At 36.7% G+C, this 20691-nt stretch overlaps 2 protein-coding genes across 2 annotated transcripts; both read left to right on the forward strand.

Moving 5' to 3' along the window:
- The first annotated feature begins 11689 nt into the window (after nucleotides 1-11689).
- On the forward strand, nucleotides 11690-13258 carry LOC111906942 (zinc finger BED domain-containing protein RICESLEEPER 2-like). Its single transcript, XM_052766346.1, has 4 exons — nucleotides 11690-11843; nucleotides 11909-12419; nucleotides 12590-12956; nucleotides 13118-13258. The coding sequence occupies exons 1-4, from the start codon at nucleotides 11690-11692 to the stop codon at nucleotides 13256-13258; spliced, it is 1173 nt and encodes a 390-aa protein (XP_052622306.1).
- Nucleotides 13259-13379: 121 nt separating this feature from the next.
- LOC122195741 (zinc finger BED domain-containing protein RICESLEEPER 2-like) lies at nucleotides 13380-14157 on the forward strand. Its single transcript, XM_052766347.1, has 4 exons — nucleotides 13380-13407; nucleotides 13485-13886; nucleotides 13963-14027; nucleotides 14110-14157. Exons 1-4 carry the CDS (start codon nucleotides 13380-13382, stop codon nucleotides 14155-14157), a joined length of 543 nt encoding a protein of 180 aa, XP_052622307.1.
- The last annotated feature ends 6534 nt before the right edge of the window (nucleotides 14158-20691 follow it).

Genomic DNA, 20691 nt, shown 5'->3' on the forward strand with positions numbered 1-20691 from the left:
CCCTAAGTCCGTAGAATCTTAATTATATAGGGCTCCAATATATACACTTAGTAATCATAGATTCACTAGTATGGGTCCATAGTCTCTACTTGAGTGGGGTGATTAACTTGGGTGAGATGGCATTTACATCAACCCTTTTCCGCAACTACTGCACTTAGGTTGATTTTTGAACTCGGGTTGTCGTACGGATGATATTCCCAGGAGATCTTCTCGGAATATATCGAGAAGGTTACGGGCTTTTCCAACATCCATGATGTCTTTCTCTTCTTGTTTCTTATCCACAGCACGGGCTAGGACGGTGTGGTACCTCCTGTGTAGGTACTTCTGAGTCTTGTTGTAAAAGGTGAGTCGGGGGTTTGTGTCCGGTTTGTCGCCATAGACAACGAGGGTTCTATTACTCGATGGGTTTAGGCAAATGGCCTTTTCTTAATATATGATATCGGTATGGTGAGGAAACTAACTAATACGTTGTTAAAATGAAAATGTTGTAAATTTTATTGTGACCGGTGTTAGGATGATTTGAACGAATTGGTTGATTTAGTGTTAGAGTGCACCCTATGTACGCGCCTCTAGTGCTTTTGATTATTCCAATTCTGCTATAAATATTTCGTTTAAGTTTTTGAGGTTTTTGGTTGAGAAATTGATTAAATCTACGACTCACAATACTCCTCTTCGTGTTGCTATTATATAATATCCATGCATATGTGCTATCGGGAATGAACGTACCGGAATCTCAGCGGGGTCTATTACTTCTTTCCCACGCTCTGTTGCTAAAACACTTTCGATGCTCCTGACGTCTTTGTTTTTAGTCTTCGGGAACTCCTTTATGAAATGTCCTACTTCTCCACATCTATAGCAAGTCCGACTCATCCCAGCTTTTGTGTTCTGGGCGGTCTGTTGAGCCGGCACCCTACATAAATTTGTGGTATGCCCCTTTTCATTACAGTTCTTGCAGTGCATTTCCCTGCACTTTCCTTTGTGATGAAAGCTACACTTGGTGCATTTTGGCAGGTTTCCAACATATGGTCTTGTCGGCACTGAGGTAGTAGGGATGGTGGTGGTATGGATTTTCACTATTTGTTGTCTTTTGGTAGGTCCTTGATTTGGGGCGTCGTGGCAGGAACATACTCGAGGTGTCCCTGGTTGTTATTACGATTGGAACTTTCGGCGCTGTTCCCGCTTTTGTTTGTGTTGTTAGCGCCAAGGTGTGCCATGACTGCTGTCACAGCGGCTGTTACCGCAATTTGAAATGTTGTAGGGTCTATTTATAGAACTAGTGTTGCACCAGTATGCTGATTACCTTCATGTGTCGGCATGATTCTATTTTGCGAGTGGTCTCCTCTACTCTCAGTTCTGTGATGACTGTCTAGGTTGTAGCTGTAAGGGTTCTTTGTCCTATAACGACTATCTCCTTTTCTAAGGAGTGTAGGTGATCCGTAATGTTCTCTTGATCTGCTTGCCGGTCTATGTGTGCTATGGCCCGAAGTATGGTGTAGTGAGTTTATGTCGGTTATGGATCATCGGTTGTCCTCTCCAATCTATATGTGTGGCTAGGTAGTTAATTGCGGGTTGCTTCCTGAAATGAGAGGTGGAGGTTCTCACACTCCTCTTGATAGGGTAAGGTTTATTGATGGTATCTCCCGAACTTCTTTCTCCACCTGGTCCCTTCTCGGAAATCTTCTTCCTCGTATTTCATCTATTGGTACTCTTCGAAATCTTCTTCTGGATCCTTCTTGATCCATCTATTGGCTTCGGTGGCAAGTTAGTAGGGGTCTATGTGGAGATGAAGTCTAGCTGATATGCCTATGCGAGAATAGGGGTAAGAAGCATATGAAGAATCTAAGTGTGTGGTTCTATTGTAACGCAAAATACTGCTATAGTATTTTAAATTTGGATGTTAAAGTTTTCTTTGTATAGTTTGTTGGTAAGTTTTAAATTTGTTGTCCACTGCAGACACTCCTCGGCACACGTTAGTCGGCTCTCGGACAAATATAGTTGATCAGGCTATATCCTTCCCAGTTCCGATTACATGTCCCAAGGCGTACTTGCACTGCACAACTTATTTATAATACTTCTAAAATGGTCCGATGTGAAACTGTTATTAGTACGAAATGAATGCATGCTTACTTTACAAAAACTAAATAAATTTAATTTCAAAAGTATGACTCTTCTCAGAGTGTTTTTGCCCAGTTGAGTTTATAGTTGTATACCAAAAATGGTTTTGATATACTTAATTCACTATAAACGATGCTCTGATACCAATCTGTCACACCCCCAAACCAGAACGGCGGAAACGTTCGGGGGCGGAGGACGTCATATTCAGTATCATAACAGTTCATAGAAAGGAAAGTACACACCACCATATATATTAAAGTTTCCAAAATGTTTACATAATCGTATTCGTTACTTGTTCAAAAGATAAATACAAAACATCCTTCAAAAGAAGTAATTAACGTCAGCACGTTAATCCCCAAAAGTTGATTTCCAAATCTGCTTAGCGGTTCCCTGAGAATACAAGTTATTTCAAAGAAAAAGTGTCAACAATTAAGTTGGTGAGTTCATAAGTAGTGTTTTGAGAAAATGTACGCCATTCGAAAGTTCGTGTATGTTTTCCAGAAAACGCACTGTTTCAAATGTAAGGAGTTATGATTTGTTGTGTTGAAAATGAATGTATTAGATCCAGAAAATCTCATATTTTCCCTAATGGTTGAGGTATGATTTGTTGTGTTTTCCAAGAAAAACCCTTATTTTCTTATAAAAGTATGAAATGCATATGAATGTTCATGTTATAAGTTGCAACTAATTGTACCGAGAAAATCCCTTATTTTCCTATTAGTTGTTTGGTTTGTATACAGGAAAAACCCTTATTTTCCTGACATAACTGGCAGTCTCTAAGACCGAAAATCGCAAGCAACCGACGTGCTCGAAAGGTGTGGCATAGTTTTATATAATAAAGCTATACGAAGATCGCATTTGTTAGATGAAGAATAGTTTTAATAGCTACTCTTTCATAAAAGCATAATACCATAATAATTGTATATCCGATGAGTTTTATAACCATACTAAACATAATATGCCTGTAGCGACGTTCTTCAGGCGTCGTAGCGTTATGACAACTGTCACCCCAAAAGACGGACTGTAGCTAACAGTCAGGGCGCGGGATCATGACTTCCCGTATAGATCTATACACATTTGACACGTTCTCCGAACGGGAGACTCTGGTTATAGACAGGACTTGTAGCGATACCTTTTATCAAAAAGGCAGTGTTTGAAGATGTACACGTCTCATGGATTCTCAACTAAGTCTGTATTAAAGTAGTAGTTTTGTATGCAAAGTTTATCCTTTTTCACAATGTTTGACAAAGCATAAATCATAAGTTTTTAGAATGTATAAAGCGGTTTAGCAACGAAGAATACTTTGGAATTTCTAAATACTTTGTATAAATCTAGTGCATGCGAAGTATGACAAGAGTTTTCACATAGTAGTAATAAATCACAAGTGATTCATTTGATAAAAACGAGTAAAGTTAAATTTTTGATGTAGAAGACAAGTTTGTAAACAAAACATATATATGTATATGGTTATATATATGTATAAGTTTTAAAGGATGATTTGGCATGTTTCGTAATTGTTGTTCATATTCTTACGTTTTTATTAGAAACTTTGCATGAAATAATCCTTAAGTTTGATACTAAAGACCTTTTTGTACTTATTACTTTTGTAAAAATGGTCATTAAACATATTTAAATGATTGTGTTTTAACTTCCTTAATGTATAAACATTACTCAAAAATGTTAGAAGGTGTTAATAAATCTATAAACCACTTTTGACAGTTTTACCCTTTACTGTCCCTGTTTTTAGAAAACTCATAGAAAAATCATCGTAAGTCAAAAACTGAATCCGTCACCTCTGAGAGTTTATAAAATAAGTCTACTTTGCTCCTAATTTTTATTATGATTTTTAGTGGTCTCAAACTAGTGTGAAAATGAACATCTTCACAGACTGGTCCGAAATCACTTCTGAAATGACAGGCAGTTTTATAAAAATCGCCATAAATTGTAGAAAAATCGTATGAACGCGTGCGAGTAGTCGTTAGAAAGGTATAAACTTGAACTATTTGCATATTGTACAGTTTTGAAAGATATTAAGTTTAAGATGGTCAAAACAGTCCGTGAACAGGACTCAACTTTTCTGTAGAAAGCTGTCATTTAAATTTGAGTTATATTTAGTGTTCTAACTTGTATTCCCCCCCTTAAAACTTGAATAAAACATGAAAATGTAGGGGTATGAACTCACCTTATGTGAATACTTGAAGAATGGAAAGTTGAAGGTGAACTTTTGGTTGTTGGTTTGATGCTCCAAAATAGCCACTCTTTTGGCTATGTTGCTGTCACGAAATTTCACAGCAAAAGTGCAAGAAAAAGGGTAGTTTACTCACTGTTTTGAATCAATAATTTTGAGTATCAAAACAAGTAACTTCCAGGGGTATTTGGTGGTAAAAATATCAAGCAAAAGGAAGGTGTAGATGGGTGAAATGGTGGCTGAAACACAAAAGGGACAGCAACCCTTTAGTTCATGGTTTTGATGGCTTTGGAAGGAAGTTCTTGTGCTTGAAAATGAGATGAAGGTTGAGAGTAATTACTTGGAGTATTGGCTGGTCAAATGAGGGTAAAATGAAGAGGAAATTTCGTGGTTATGAAGGAGGAAAGGGTGGAAGAGGATAAGGGGACAAAACCTAGACTAGCTTGTGATGGGATGTGAGTTTAAGTGATGTGATCTTGTCTAGCCACTTGCTTGGGTGGTTGTTTAGAGATAGAGTTAGTTAACTAACTAACTACTAGTTATTTAGTTAGTTAGGAGTTCTAGTTAAGGAGAGGGAAGGTCTTAATCTCGAAAATTAGAAGAGGGATTAATAAGCATTCTTAGTAAAATGTCTTAAGTGATTAAGCACTTATTAGTTAAGTTGGCACTTATCTCCACCAATTCTCTTATCTTAATTGATTTAGACATCATAAAACTTACATGAAATCATTTTAATTCATGACTTATAACTAGTCATTCACTAGATAATAATACATATATACAAATACATACATGTATACTTAGTATAAAATAACAATGTAGTTTTTGTGTATTTGAACTTTAATGTTTATGTTTTATTCTTTTTATTCAAAAACACTTAAATACATTTTAATTATACCTTATAATAATTCATTTTATATTTTAATTTATTTAAATATAAAATTTATTGAGCATGTATAATTTCGTGACATTTAACCGGTTAACCATATCGTTAAACACGTTTTGTCACTTTGGTTCGTATATTTGTCAAATTTAGATCCTTCACATCTATTAAGCAAACGATTTACATAGAACCTAACTTACTTATCAACTAGAGACATGTTGATACAAAAATTAAGTTTGTTGCATTTAAATGATGTTATATGCTAATTTCACAAACCGGTCATGGTTCGATGTCATACATCATAACGAAATTTATCAATAGTTACTTGTTTTATATTTCACAATAACTTATTTAAATAAAAGAGGTTAAATTCCTTCAACCATTCTTAATAAAATACTCATATTGCTTAATAATCAAAAGATAGCATCATACGATCGTTCCTATTTTTACCAATTGTTACAGGTTTCTCGGGTTTTTGGGTCGGTTTTTGGGGGCAAAACCGAAACCGAACCCGGAAAGTCGGTTTTTACAAATTTAAAACCCACACCGTCGGTTTTGATTCGGTTTCGGTTTCGTCGGTTTTTGTCGGTTTCTTGGTTTCTTGGTTCGGGTTTGCTCACCCCTAGTAGTTGCCAACAAAAGATGAAATATGAACTATAAAAACATCAAACTAGAAACAAATTACATTAACTAACACCTAAAAAGATCTAAACATCTAACAAAAGAAAACAAACGGATGCAACTCTATGGCCTGGCCTTTTCTTTTTATTTGTTTTTTAATTTTAATTTTAATTTTATTATTATTTTATTTTATTTTTTACAGTAAAACCCAAAAAACACAATTACAAAAACAGATACTTAAGCTGCTAAAAAACACAATGAAGGAAACACTAAAAATATTTAACTATATCCGCATGTTATGATTGCGATAATATCCGACTTTTCAAAACAATTTTATATACATTTTTTTAAACTAGAATCAACAAAAATAACGTTCAAACTTCACAAAAGATCAAAATTTGACTTCTCCAAACAAATTAAACACATATGAAACTTCACATACACATACTAAAGACTAGACTTCTACTAAGTTTTTTTTTTCCCGAAAATTAGTGCAAAATTTTTCGAACAACATGTTAAAACAACTTAGTTTTGATTTACGAAACACAAAACAAAACTAGAAAAAATGGGTAGTTCTCTCTCTCTCTCTCTCTCTCTCTCTCTCTCTCTCTCTAGGGGCTCACTTTTTTGGTTTTTCACGGGAGTTTTACAAATATAGCCTAAAAATAAAAATACAAAACATAACTATATACAAACTATAAGTGGAATCTAAATCTAACCCAAACAAGAGACCAAACGAGTGAATCTAAAGGAACTAAGTGCAAAAGTTGAGCACAACTACACTAAGGCTAATTCAAGATCAATCAATGGGAAAATGTGTCTAAATCATAAAGTGATGAAATATGATGTGAAATGGAGCAGTTACATACTAAAGATCTCAAAATAGCAAAATCTAATTTTTATTCCTTTCTTTGGGGTTTGATTGTGGCTTGTGAGGAACATGCAAGTGAGAAACTAATCGACACGAGGCTAAGTTGTCCCCCTACTTATGCCACACTTGCCATGAGTCGATTCATATGCATAACTACTTGCACTCTCTCCCCACGTATATATATAAGAGAAGATGTAACAACTGAAAGTCCCTAAGAGCGATTCTTATTTGTTATGTGAGTGTCTAAAAGAATTGTATTTAAGGTGTGTCGAGTCTTTCAAGTAAAGATGTTCGGAGATGAGAATAAAGAGATAACAAAAATGCACGAATGTTAATGTCCTAAGCTAAATGTCAAGCAAAAATAAAAAGTGAAAAAGAAGAAAATAAAATCTTTTTGGAGTTTTAAAAAAATGAATGAAAATTTAGGCTAAAATGTTATGCAACCTAAGCTAAAATGCACGAGTAAGAAAAAAGAGAAGGGAATACCCCACCCGAAGCTTAGAAATAAGCATTGTCCTCAATGCTTGGGGTGAGGTGAAAGTACCTAAACCGCGGGATCGGGAGCATGATATGGGTATTGAGGGTAAGGGTAAGGGTAAGGTGGAGGCGGATAAGGGTGAGTGGGTGGAGGGTATGGATATGGAGGAGGAAGTGGTACGTTCTCAAAGTGGTTTTGCGATTGATGTCACCCCCACATATGGTGCATATGTTGCGACATGATTTGGTTGGAGACACAAAGAGCCTCGAACCATTCGGCAAAATTAGGGGGCAGCGGGTAACATCCAGGAGGTACTTGTGGTTGGGCTTGTTGTGGACCATGGGTGGGCTCATCGCCGGACTCGTCATCCATATGTATCCTGTTATCATCTTGAGCGTGGAATACGTCCTCATTGGATGTCTAAGTGATGGTCCTCTCGAGTCTCCATTGAGTGTGATCATGAAAAGTGAAATTGGAGACTCTAGGGTCGGGAAGAATAAGATATTCGACCCCTTGAGGACAATACCATGTAAAACTGCCTATGCGCCTACAATGGACGTGATGCATGTTTGTTATAACACGCTCATCCAAGAGAATTTTGTTGTCTACGGGCGTGTAGTCGTCCGGGAGTTCAATGTCAAGGTCGCGGGCTAAAAAGGTGACAAATCCTCTAATGCAAATATCATTGGTTGCTTTGGTTTTCCTGAGTGCATAATTGTAGAAAAAAGAACGATGCAAAATACGGGATCGGTGGGTTTTCACGTCGTGCCATGCACCAAAAGAAGAATAGCTCAATTTTTGTGACTTGACCGACTTCTTTGCAGGCAAAAACAGTGCACACTAAGATACGATGGGCAATGCGAAGGCATAGGTGTATGACGGAAGTGGCTTTATCGCGCCCAACACAAGAAAAGATTCCACCGATAATTTTCATCCAAAAATTCCGTGGTTGAACTCGGGAGGTAGTGAGTCGAAAGCCACGAATGTGTTCGAGGAAGGTAAGCCCAAGATGTCATTTACCATTGTGAAATCGATGTGCATTGTCTCCCACATTAGTTGGAATGCAAATTTTTTCTCTCGTTGTCTAACCCGCAGTCAGCAAGTAGTATGAAGATGGTAAGTGTGTGCCATGAGATCAAGGTTTTCCCACCCGATGTTACGAAACAATTGCTTGACTGCGGGTTAGACAACAAGAATGGCAAAATGGTGAAGAATGGCAGTGGTTTCACGTAATTCCGGCTGACAGTTTGACGGGAAATCGAGTTTTTGGGTTGAAGATGGGAGGTGTTTTAATGGAGGTTAGAAGGAAAAGAAGAAGGATAACGGGGAAGAAAGGGTCGGTTGGTGTATTTTAGGGGTTAAACTTGTGGTCAAACATGGTCAACACTCGGGTCAATAGAAGTCAACACCTCACGCGGACGTTTTCTTAAGTATACGCGGTCCGCGTGAGGTGTACTGAAATAGTCCTTAATTCTAAACTTCATGCGGCCAATTTCATCGAGCATACGCGGTCCGTGTATGGGCCACGCGGACAGGACTTCGACCACACACGGTCCACGTAAATAGTTCTGTAAGGGTCCATTTTTGCAAGGATGACGCGGTCGATTTTGGGGACCATACGTGTTCCGTTTTTGACCCACGCGGTCTAGGCTTAGACCACACGCGGTTCGCGTAAATAGTTCTATAAGGGTCCATTTTTGCAAAGATGACACGGTCGATTTTGTGGACCATACGCTATCCATTTTTGACCCACGCGGTCGAGGCTTAGACCACACACTGTCCGCGTGAGTACTTATGTATGGATTCTTAATTGCAAACATGACGCGGACCTCCTGGACAGGTACACTTGGACCATTTGTGGGTCACGTAGACGAAACTTAGAGTATACGCGGACCATTTGTGAACCCGTAAAAAATCTCAAATCTTCGTGCTTGAGCAAAAAACGAACATCGGGGGCTTAAAATTCAACACTCTTTCACTGCAAGAAGGAAGAATAAATGTGAAATGCAAAAAGGATTTAGCTAAAAATTTATTCAGAATTAGAAAAGATGAAAACACAGGGTTTTCCAAAAATGCTCTTCTTTAACGTCTCAGGCAAGACATCCTTCCCTCTCGATTTCAGTATACCGGGGCATCCAATTGGATGACATCTAATACATTTGAATTAAAACCTTCATAAAAAGGTTTCAAATGATGCTCATTGACTTTGAAGATTTGCCCTGTTTCTTCACTTTAGATCTCAACCGCTCCGTGCTCAAAGACGTTTAGCACAACAAATGGACCTATCCATCTTGACCTCAATTTTCCGGGAAATAACTTCAAACAGGAATGAAAAAGTAAGACTTTGTATCCCGGCTTAAAATGTTTTTGGGTGATGGAATTGTCATGGAACGCCTTGGTTTTCTCCTTGTATATTCTTGTATTCTCATAAGAGTCATTTCTCAATTCCTCTAACTGTTGAAGTTGAAGTTTCCTATGTCATCTCGCTTCATCAATGTTGAAGTTGCATTGCTTGACTGCCCAAAATGCATGGTGCTCCAATTCTACGGGAAGATGACATGGTTTTCCAAGGACCAACCTAAATGGAGACATGCCTATCAGGGTATTGTAAGCGGTCTGGTAGGCCCACAAGGCATCATCAAGCCTAAAACTCCTATCCTTTCTTGTTGGGTTGACCGTCTTCTCAAGGATAGACTTCACTTCTCGATTTGAAACCTCCACTTGACCATTCATTTGAGGGTGGTATGCGGTAGAGACACGGTAGGTCACGTTATACTTCCTTAATAAAACCTCCATCATTTTGTTACAAAAATGTGTCCCTCGATCACTAATCAAAGCCTTAGGCACACCAAATCTAACAAAGATATTAGATTTTAAAAACATGATAATCGTTTTGGTATCATCCGATCCTATGGCTTTGGCCTCAACCCATTTTGAGACATAGTCAACCGCGAGCAAAATATAAACGTTGCCAAATGAGACGGAAAATGGGCCCATAAAATCAATTCCCCATACATCAAAAACTTCACAAAAAAGGATTAGATTTTGTGGCATTTGTTCTTATCTGAAATGTTCCCCGTCCTTTGGCACCGTTCACAACTTTTACAAAACAAATAACAATCACATGATATGGTTAGCCAAAATAGTCCACACTCTAGAACCTTTCTCAAAGTTCGGTTAGGTCTTAAGTGTTCCCCACAAGCTGTTGGATTAGTGTAGGGATGGCAAAAAAAACCGAACCCGACGGGGAAACCCGATTCCCGAATTTTTCGGGTCGGGTCGGGTCAGTACTATCGGGTATCGGGCCGGGTTTCGGGTTCTTATCGGGTATTTTTCTGGGTTCGAGTCAGGGAGTGGGTTGTGTCTGCCCCGACCCGCCCCGCCCCGAATATATATATATATATATATATATATATATATATATATTAATATTACACTTCAGCCCTAACAAAACTCGTTCACAAATCACACTTCTCACTCTTCTCTTCGTCTTCTACTAATCTACTCTTCTAGGTTACAGCCGAGACTGAGAGCCGACATTCCAAATCGACTGAAATCAAATCGCAAGCTACGAGCCTGCGATAGACGATAGTGAGACCAACGGGCATTCAGGCAACGACAGACGATACGCAACCCACAAATCGAACGACTTTTTCTTCGATCGACGCCACACAGTGACGCTCACGCACAAGAAACAATCACAGGTAATCGATCATTCGGTCGCATCTTTCTTTAATTCTCTTCATTTTTCTTGAAATTGAGCATATGTAATCGATCACTACTTGTATCTTTCTCTTCAATTGCTCACTGTGACCCTGTATCTTTTTCATTCCCTGTGGTAATTTGGATTCTTGAAATCAATTAGAATATGTGTCCTACAGTCCTACTGTAATCTGTATCTTTCTTTCCCTGTATCAATTTCTTAAAATCAATTTCTTATTTAGAAATCTGAATAACTTGTAAATGTGAATCTGGGCTGGCCATTGAAAAGATTGGTGTTGAGATGAGATGAGATGGGAACAGTTTATGCATCAACTTTTAGTTTTGCAGTTTCACTTTGACCCTTTCATCTTGAAGAATCTTTTTTGTGTACCTTGGAAACCCATTCTTGAATGTCGACGCCTGATCAAAATAATTAAAAAAAAAAAAAAACTAATCCTGTTAAATTTTATCAAATCTTGGATGATATTGCTAAAGTTATACCTAAAGGGTATCGTTATCTTCTAAGGAGTTTAAATAAAGTTCCTTATGCCAAGGGAATGTTGTGGATTCCTAATAAAACACACTTTCGGTGTAGTATAATTTTACGCATCCTACAGTCCTACTGTAATCTGTATCTTTCTTTCCCTGTATCAATTTCTTAAAATCAATTTCTTATTTAGAAATCTGAATAACGTTTTGATTTTTGAACCTTTAGAATCTGTAAAGTAATTTCTCTTCAATCGCTCACTGTGACCCTGTATGGCTGTATCTTTTTCATTTGTGTGGTTAAGAATAATGTCCTGATAGGTAAACTAATATTTTTCAGGAAATATGAATTCAACTAGTCAAAATCATGCTCCAACTGCAAGTAGTCAAGATGTGGGAGGTTCGGGTTCTAATCAACAAAATACTGATTCTGTGGATCAACAAGATGGAACAAATATTAATGATACAGTTTTTGATGAAGATGGAGATGAAGTTGTTGGTTCGAAAAGGGAACACGTTCACCGGCATGGCAACATTTTATAAAATTTAAATTGAATGATGAAGTTAAAGCAAGATGTAAACATTGCTCTAAAGTGTTAGGTGCAGATAGCAAGAATGGCACAAAACATTTACTTGCACATTATCAGCGTTGTTTACACAAACCTTATCCAGATATTCGTCAATCTATCTTGGTGCAAGAAAAAAAGAAATTAGATGGTACTACAACGCATGTTTCAAATTATACATTTAATGCTGATACTTCTAGGAAGGATTTGGCTGAAATGATTATTGTGCATGAGTATCCGCTTTCAATTGTAGAGCATCATGGATTTAGGAAGTTTGTGGGAGGTCTTCAACCTTTGTTTAAGGTTCCTTGTCGAAACACCATCAAGGACGACATCAAAAGAATTTATGATTACGAAAGGGATAAAACTATGAGTTTGTTAGCAAAGACCAAAAGCAGAATTGCAGTTACTACTAATATGTGGACATCTAATCATCAAAAAAAAGGATTTATGGCAATGACAGCACATTTTGTAGATCAAAACTGGAACTTGCAAAGCAGAATTATGAGGTATATTATACTTATTTAACTACAATTTATACGTACTTATTATTTATATGTTAATATTAACATATATATTTATATATTCTTAAACAGGTTTATTTACGTGCCTTGTCCGCATACATCTGATGTTCTTGCCGACATACTTTATGCTACTTTGTGTGATTGAATCTTGATAGGAAAGTGTCAACTCTTACTGTGGATAATTGCACCACAAATGATGCAATTATCAGGATATTATTAGAGAAACTTCCTCTAAAATCACTAATGATGAATGGTGATTTGTTTCATATGCGTTGCTGCGCACATATTCTCAATCTTATTGTCCAAGATGGCTTATCTCTCATTAAATTTGAGATTGAGAGAATCAGAGAGAGTGTTGCATTTTGGTCTGCATCACCAAAGAGGGAGCAAAATTTTGTGACAGCAGCAGAACAGTTGGGAATACCATACTCAAAGAAGTTGATACTTAACTACAAGACACGGTGGAACTCTACATTCTTGATGTTGAGTGTTGCTATAAGCTACAAAGAGGTTTTCGATCGGGTAAAGACAAGAGACTCGAAGTATACATGTTTTCCTACAGAAAGGATTGGGAGTTGGCTAGTGAGATTTGTGAAAGATTACAACTTTTTTATGAGGTGACTGTTATGTTCTCTGGTTCAAAGTATCCTATAGCTAATGTTTTCTTTCCTTTGATATGTTAGATTGGGTATTCTTTGCGTGAGTGGACGAAATCTCCTATTGAGGAGATTAAGATGATGGCTGACCAAATGGTTTCTAAGTTCAATAAGTATTGGTCTGTAATTCATGGGGTAATGGGAATGGCAGCGGTTTTAGATCCATGATACAAATTAAAGTTTGTGGAGTTACTTTTTCCTGTGCTTTATGGAGAAGAAAAGGCAAAGATTGAATTTTAAAATTTGGAGGCGTTTGTCCAAACTTTGTTTCAAGAGTACGTGTCAAGTAATGCATCTAAAAAAAAGGAAGAGTGAAGGTATTATATTCTTCTTATTGTTTGTATAATAAATAGATCATATCTTAAATTATTAACATTTTTATAATAAACATTAGGTTTTTATGGTGGTTCAGTTCCTGGTTCATCTTCATTTGGTTCTAGTATCTCTTCCGGTCATCGTGTTGGATTCAAAAAGCTCTTATCGGATATTGCTTTTATTACTAGAGATGATGATGAATCAGGAGGTATGAGTGAGTTGGATAACTACTTGAAGGAGAAATTGTTGCCTAAAGATATGGAACTTGATTTGTTGGCATGGTGGAAAACAAATAGGATTAAGTACCCGACACTACAAAGGATAGCTAAAGATATATTAGCTATTCCTGTTTCCACTGTTGCCTCGGAATCAGCTTTCAGCACTAGTGGAAGATTAGTAAGTCCTCATCGTAGTCGACTTCATCCAAAGTCGTTGGAGGCTTTAATGTGTGCTCAAAGTTGGTTGTTGAATGAAATTCGAGGTAGTATACTATTTTATATTAATTATATGAAATTGTGAATTTTTTTTTGCATATTAATAATATTGATTTTATGCAGTAACTTGTTCTGAAGAGACCGAGGCATATTGTCGTTCTGTTGAATTTGATTATGATGTGGAAGAGGTAAAACGACACTTCTAAAAATATTAATTTTATATCGTTTCCATGATTTTGTTTGATTTTGAGTTTGTTTAATATTTTGTAGGAAAACACTAAAGAAAGCGGGACAACAAGTTTGGATGATTTTGTTTGATTTTGAGTTTGTAACTTTGTTTTAATGTTAATTGGTAATGTATTATTGTGATGAATTAGTTTTTCATGTTGTGTACTTGGATGTTTTGGTTGGTTGGTTGATGTTGCAATATTAGACTATTAGTAATTTCTATTTGGTTAAATGATTTAAGAACTTATTTGGTATTTTAAGCCTATGCAACATCTTAATTTATCATTATGTATTTGTAGTTTTTCCTTCTTTTTTTTTCTGCCATATTTCGGGTTATAGGGTTGGGTTATCGGGTAATTATCGGGTTTCAGGTTTAGGTTCGGGTTCGGGGAAAGTTTCATCCCCGACGGGGCGCCCCGATAAGAAACCCGTCGGGTATCGGGTCGGGTTCGGGTACATATGTAAAAATCGGGTTCGGGTTTGGGACACCATGCCCCGCCCCGAACCCACCCCATTGCCATTCCTAGATTAGTGTCTAAGTCCATAACGATTTTGGTATGTACTTGACCCGATTATGTATTGTCCTTTTGGGTTACCTTCACCAAAGCAACTAGATAGGATGATTTATGGAGAAAGAGGATTAATTATGATTTATTAATATATTATATGAATAATATATTAAAAGAGAAATCATATTGTTTAATTAATAATAGTTGATAATTAATAAGAATTAATTTTGTGGCTAAAAGACATTAATTAAATAAAGGGGACTAGAATTTTCAATTGTGATAGTTGAATATTGGGCTAATGGACTCCATATTAGAGAGGTGGATGAATTTTATGGAAAAACTCATTAGAAATCGTCCAAGGCCTCTAAGAAGAGAGTCCATGGGCTGCTTGGGGCCTAAGCAGTCAAATTAGGGTTTCCTTGTTTGATAACCCTAATAGCCTTACTATTTAAGGACCCCTAGAGCACTAAAAACGTGGCCAAGAGTCTCCTTAGGGTTTCTAGACGTTTTTGGGTGCTTCTCCTCTTTTCCTAAGTCATCCTCTTGCTCTTGGTGTTTGTGAACCATTAGAGGTACTACGCTTGTGGTACTTGCTTTCAAAGCTAAGGAGATTCAAGGAACTAGTTGTTATTACTATATAACAACAAAAGGTATGTATTATATTCTTCTATGTGGATTTCGAAAATAGTACTAGCATGCCAGGTTTCTTTTTGTGTTCATAAAGTTGTATAACTAATAGTGATAACATAGATCCAACTCTAGGGTTGCATGCACACATAGGATTGTTTGTATAAAAACCATCAGTGGTATCAGAGCCATTGGTTTTTGTTTTCAGTTAGCATTATTCAAATGTATGAACTTGACAAATTAGGGTTTATAGCTAGTAAACCCTAGGGCTTGGTAATTTTCGCAATTAGGGTTGCAAAACCCTAGTTGGCGATTTTTTTGATAGGGTTTTTAAACCCATTCCTTTGTCTCCATATTTTCGAAATTTGGGTTTGTAACCCTAGGGTTTTTCAAAAATCATATGTCCCCTACATAGGATTCCCAATTTTTTTTTGGGATTTGGATAATGTCATATCTTGTAATTATCCTTGATTCCTTAAATAGATAATTAATGGTCTTATGGATTATCCCATTCCATAAATTTTCAAATCTTAGGGGATATGAGATTAGATTAAATTAATTATCTAATTTAATAGATAATCCTACAAGATTTAATAATTTTAAATTAATTGGTTAATTTTGGATAATTATTAAATCAATATTTAACATTTAAGAGTTTAAAATTAAAAGGTTTTAATTTTAGAAAAAGTTAATTATGATTAAAAAACCCTAGTATTTTTTGAAAAGTTCAAATTACACTCTTATGGTTTTGTTAAGTTAATTAAAAGTATAATTAAAAGAGAGTTAATAAATCCATAATCATATGGTTTATATTTAATCAAATTAAAAGTGTAATTTATTAAATTAAACCACCTGGTATTTTAAAAGCGTAAAATACACCCTTATACTATATATAACATTAAAAGTCTAATATTATATATGTATAACTTAAACTGCTAGTCTTACCGTTAGTAGGTCTCATTCACGAAGCCGGTCTATAAGGGGGTATAAGGTTATGGCATATAAAATGGTCGTTTAATGGGTGTCCACTCTCACCCACTGCTTCCTTGATTGGTGGAGGGTCGTTAGCCGAACGGGTAGGATAGGGCAAACCCTTTCCATTAAAAGTATAATGAAGTATAAAGTAACTAAATTTTTTTACAAAAATTCCCAATCTTAGTTACTTTAGGAAAAAGTGAATTGATGTAATTCCATAAAATTACACTTTGTACCCTTGCTAAGACGTTAGTGGAGCATGTGTGGTTAACCGGCACACTAATTGAGTTCTAAGCAAAGGTGGCAAAGGGTGACTCGAGGTTTGTCATAGTTTGGTGGAGAGTGTGTGGTTAACCGGCACATCGAATAGGCGACTGTAACATTGGGGCCACCATGTACATTTGCATGGTTATTCACACCCTGTTTTGTGATCCTCGGCATCCCAGTCACAAATCGAGGGGCATATCGAGATTTAAACATGCAATTGAAAAGTTCAATGAATCTCAAAAGATCTAGGAGTTTTCAATACATTTGAAACTTAAATTTCTTTTTTGTTTTCATGGTGGAAATTGGTAAATCGTCATTTACCTACCTTCAAATATTCTGCAACTAGATTACGACATCCCTCTTATAGGTTGTGGAGTATTGTGTTGGATCCTAGCCTCGATGTTTCATTTGGGTGTCACATCAAGGATTCTAATCAACTTAACTTGAATTTTCTCCCGTTTTGTAGATGTCTAGTTATGACAATCATGGTCTTCCCAAATCCCATGGAACAAGATTTCCAAATGAAGATGATGTTCCACGAGATCATGCTTCACTTCCTCCACCTCCTCCAGTTGTTCTCCTTAACCCACAAGTTCATAGGATTGAAAATTTCAAGCTCACTCAAGCCCTTTTGACAAGTAAACACGAAGATGGGAAACCTGTGTGTGCACACGTCTTAGAGATGAAGTTACACATTGATAGGTTAAGGATATTGGGTGTTGAGATTTCATGTGAGTTGGCTGTTGATTGGGTTCTTCAGTCACTTCTTGAATCATATAGTGAGTTTGTTAGAGAGTACTATATAATGGATCACGATGTGACCCTCATGGATCTCACCTATTTGCTTATAGCTGCTAAATCAGCAATGATTTGGCGTGCTGGTCAAGCAAATTTGTCTGGTGAGTCAAACTCCCAAACTGCAATGGACACTGGAAACATCGGAATTCTAGAAAGAACTAAGTCTATGATTGTCCGATGTGATGTGCCAAAGGAGTCCATTTGCTTTTATTGCCAAGAGAAGGGGCATTGGAGATGAAGCTGCCCTAACTACCTGAGAGATCTAAGAGATGGGAGAGTCAAGACGCATGACTCTACTTCAGGTAAAATCCATTAACAAACTCTTTTAAGTTCCTATTCTAGATTCTTAATACATGATGTAATAATATTACATTTTGATGTTTTATAGGATCGAATAAAAGATAGGAAGCTTAAGGGAAGACGTGAGCTGAATCTAATCATGAAGAAATGGATTTCGATCGCATTCCTTGAAGATTAGATTCTTGAGCTACTACCTGGAGTTAGAATGGATTGCTAAGAAATATGTATTAACATAGTTTTCAATTGAATTGCATTGTAAGGACAAATTTTTCCGCAATAAAATAAAATTTTCTTTTATCTTATTTATTTATCCTTGCAATGGCGTGTATGAGAAATTGATGTTTGAAGGTTTATATTATTAGCAACGATGGATTTGATTCTTAATTAGGTTATTTGTGGAAATGTCGAGAATTTACCAAATAGGGAGAGTTTCTCATCGCCCAAGTTTCAATTAGACAGAAACTTGGAATCATACAACTTGGTTGCGTGATGAATGGGAGACTCCATATTTTGGAAATTAGACTAATTCTTTGACAAAATGTCAAGTGAAGGACTAGGAGATCGAGCACACTAGGTTGTGTGTTGATCAAGTCCACCACAAGAGTGACAAAGATATTCGTCATGATTTACTAAAGTTTAGTAAATATGATTATACTTATAAGATTAAGTGTCACACCCCAAAACCGATAACGGCGGAATACGTTTCGGGTGGATGACGTAGTGAACAGTATCATCACAATTGCATAATAGTAAAAACAAGAAACATACAACCATTGCATTTACATAGCATTTTAATTACAAGTGTGTTTTGTAATGTTTAACAATCACTCAAAAGTAATTCAAAAATAAGAGATGGGTCTTGTGTGCTCCACCTTCTCCAAAAATGCCGCGTCTGTACCTGTCTATCTTTGACCTGAAGATACAAGTTATTTTGAAAACAATTATCAGCATAAAGCTGGTGAGTTCATAAGAGTTTAGTGTGAGTTTTAGTATACAAAGCATTAGTGTTAAAAATGTATCATTTACGTTCATAAGTAGTAGAAACTTAGAAAATCCCATATTTTCCAGAAAATACATTGTAAGTGACAATCTGTGAAAAGTATGCATTCTTTGTTTCTTTGAAAACAGTATATTGTAAAAATACATTGGCAAATCTCCAAATAACAAACGTGATAGGATAAGTTAAGCCCGTGATCAATGATAGAGGTGCGAGCTCCCTTTAGTGATAGATACTTGCTTACTTCGATATGTAGTTTAGCCTTTAGTGTAGTATTTTAGAGTAGTTGTAGTGTATTCCTTGTATATTACTAGTAGTGAGGATAATAGAGGATCCCATGACCTTCCTGATCATGCATAGTGAAGTGAAGTAGTGGCATCCCTGGGCCTGTACGGCGCGGACTGAGTTAACAGTCGGGATGTAATAGCGTCTGCCCCGTATAGATCTATACATGTAGAGTCGTCTCCCTGCTGGAAAACTCCGGGCGTAGTGGATAGCGAATAGAGTATCTCGTAGTGGGTTGGTATATTATTGTTTGTTTAGTGTTTTCTCTATTGTTATAGTGTAGTACTCTTTTAGTGTTGATCATAGTGTATTCTCTTATTAGTGTATCGTCTAGTAATAGTGGGTATTATAGTGTAGATAGTAATGACTTTAGCGAGTAGCAACTGTAGCAATCGTAACCATACCTATTATGGTTATCTTAGTGGGGATGGTTCTTAGCACGTTAGTGACTTTATTGTTAAGTGAAAGCAGTAACATTTGTACCCCATACTGATATACAGATATATAACTAAGAAATCAACGACAGTCGGATGGATAACTACTACCCTAAGCCCACAATCAAACAAGATTAGGAAATAAGGTGAGATATCGGTCCTAAGTCCTCCAAGTCTTACTTATATAAATATATCAGAGTGGTTACATTTTATAAGTAAATTGATTAAGTAAAAGTATTTTCCCAAAAGAACATTTAAATTTTTAAATCACTGCTTAAAAATAATTTGAAAAGGGTAAAACTCATTTTTAAAGCATAGGGACAAATCACATGTGATTTGAACTAAGGGTAGTAAATCACATGTGATTAATCCTCGTATTGCGGAATTTGTTCTGTAAAACTTTACATAAATCATTGTAAGCAACTTGTATCTCCCCCCTAAAACATATAAAACATTTGAAAGGTTCATTAAGGGGTATGAACTCACCTGAAATCGCGGAAATCGGGTGAATCGGGTAAATCGGGTAATAGTGTCGATTGAGCGTTTGGTACCAAATAACCACTTGAGCACCTTTTAGGACCCTAGTGTCATATGAAATATGTATTTTGCAAGAAGTTAATCATCTTATGCTTTACATTATAGAATTTGGACATTCTAGTGTCGTTTTCGGGGTTTTAAGGCCTAGAAAGGGTCCCCAGGAGTGGTACAAGGCCATGGATGATTTACGGGAGGGTCCTTGGGTTCACTTCCTTAGAGTTTATGGCCTAAAAGCCATCCATTGGGAGTTTACGGCCGTAAGCCCCCTAGGCTTGGCCGTAAACTCTTGTGACACTCCAAAATGCGTGTTTAAGGCCTTATCTCACTTCCTTGATTTAGTGGTGTGTGTTTTGGACCAAGAGGGAAGGATTAAACATCATATTTTATGATATTTTTGGGGAGTTTACGGCCAAGACTTGTTCTTGGGCCGTAAACTCCTATAAGTCCTTTAAGATGATGGTTTTACTTGTACAACATGGTCCCAAATGGCTTAGAAAAATCCTAGAAGGCCCTATAGTGAGTTTGGAACAATTTGGCACATATTTATGGGGAGTTTACGGCCCAAGAACATCCTTGGCCGTAAACTCTTCATTTGGTGTTAAAATGAAGTGTTTAATGGTACAACACACTTCCATAGGCCTTAGATAAATTCCTTTCATGCCTTAGGGTAGTTTAGGGGCTTGTTTGACACAAAAGTTTGGGTGTTTACGGCCCAAGCTTAGCCTTGGCCGTAAACTCCACTTTTTATGTTCAAATGATGATGTTTAACGCCTTTAATCCCTCCCTGTTGTCAAGTCTAAATTACTAAACACCCTAGAAGAGTTTTTGGAACCTTAAACATGGATTTGTGGGGTGTTTGAGGTGTTTACGGCCTAAGCACAATCTTGGGCCGTAA

The sequence above is a fragment of the Lactuca sativa genome, chromosome 8 (assembly GCF_002870075.4).
Source record: "Lactuca sativa cultivar Salinas chromosome 8, Lsat_Salinas_v11, whole genome shotgun sequence".
Classification (NCBI taxonomy): Eukaryota; Viridiplantae; Streptophyta; class Magnoliopsida; order Asterales; family Asteraceae; genus Lactuca; species Lactuca sativa.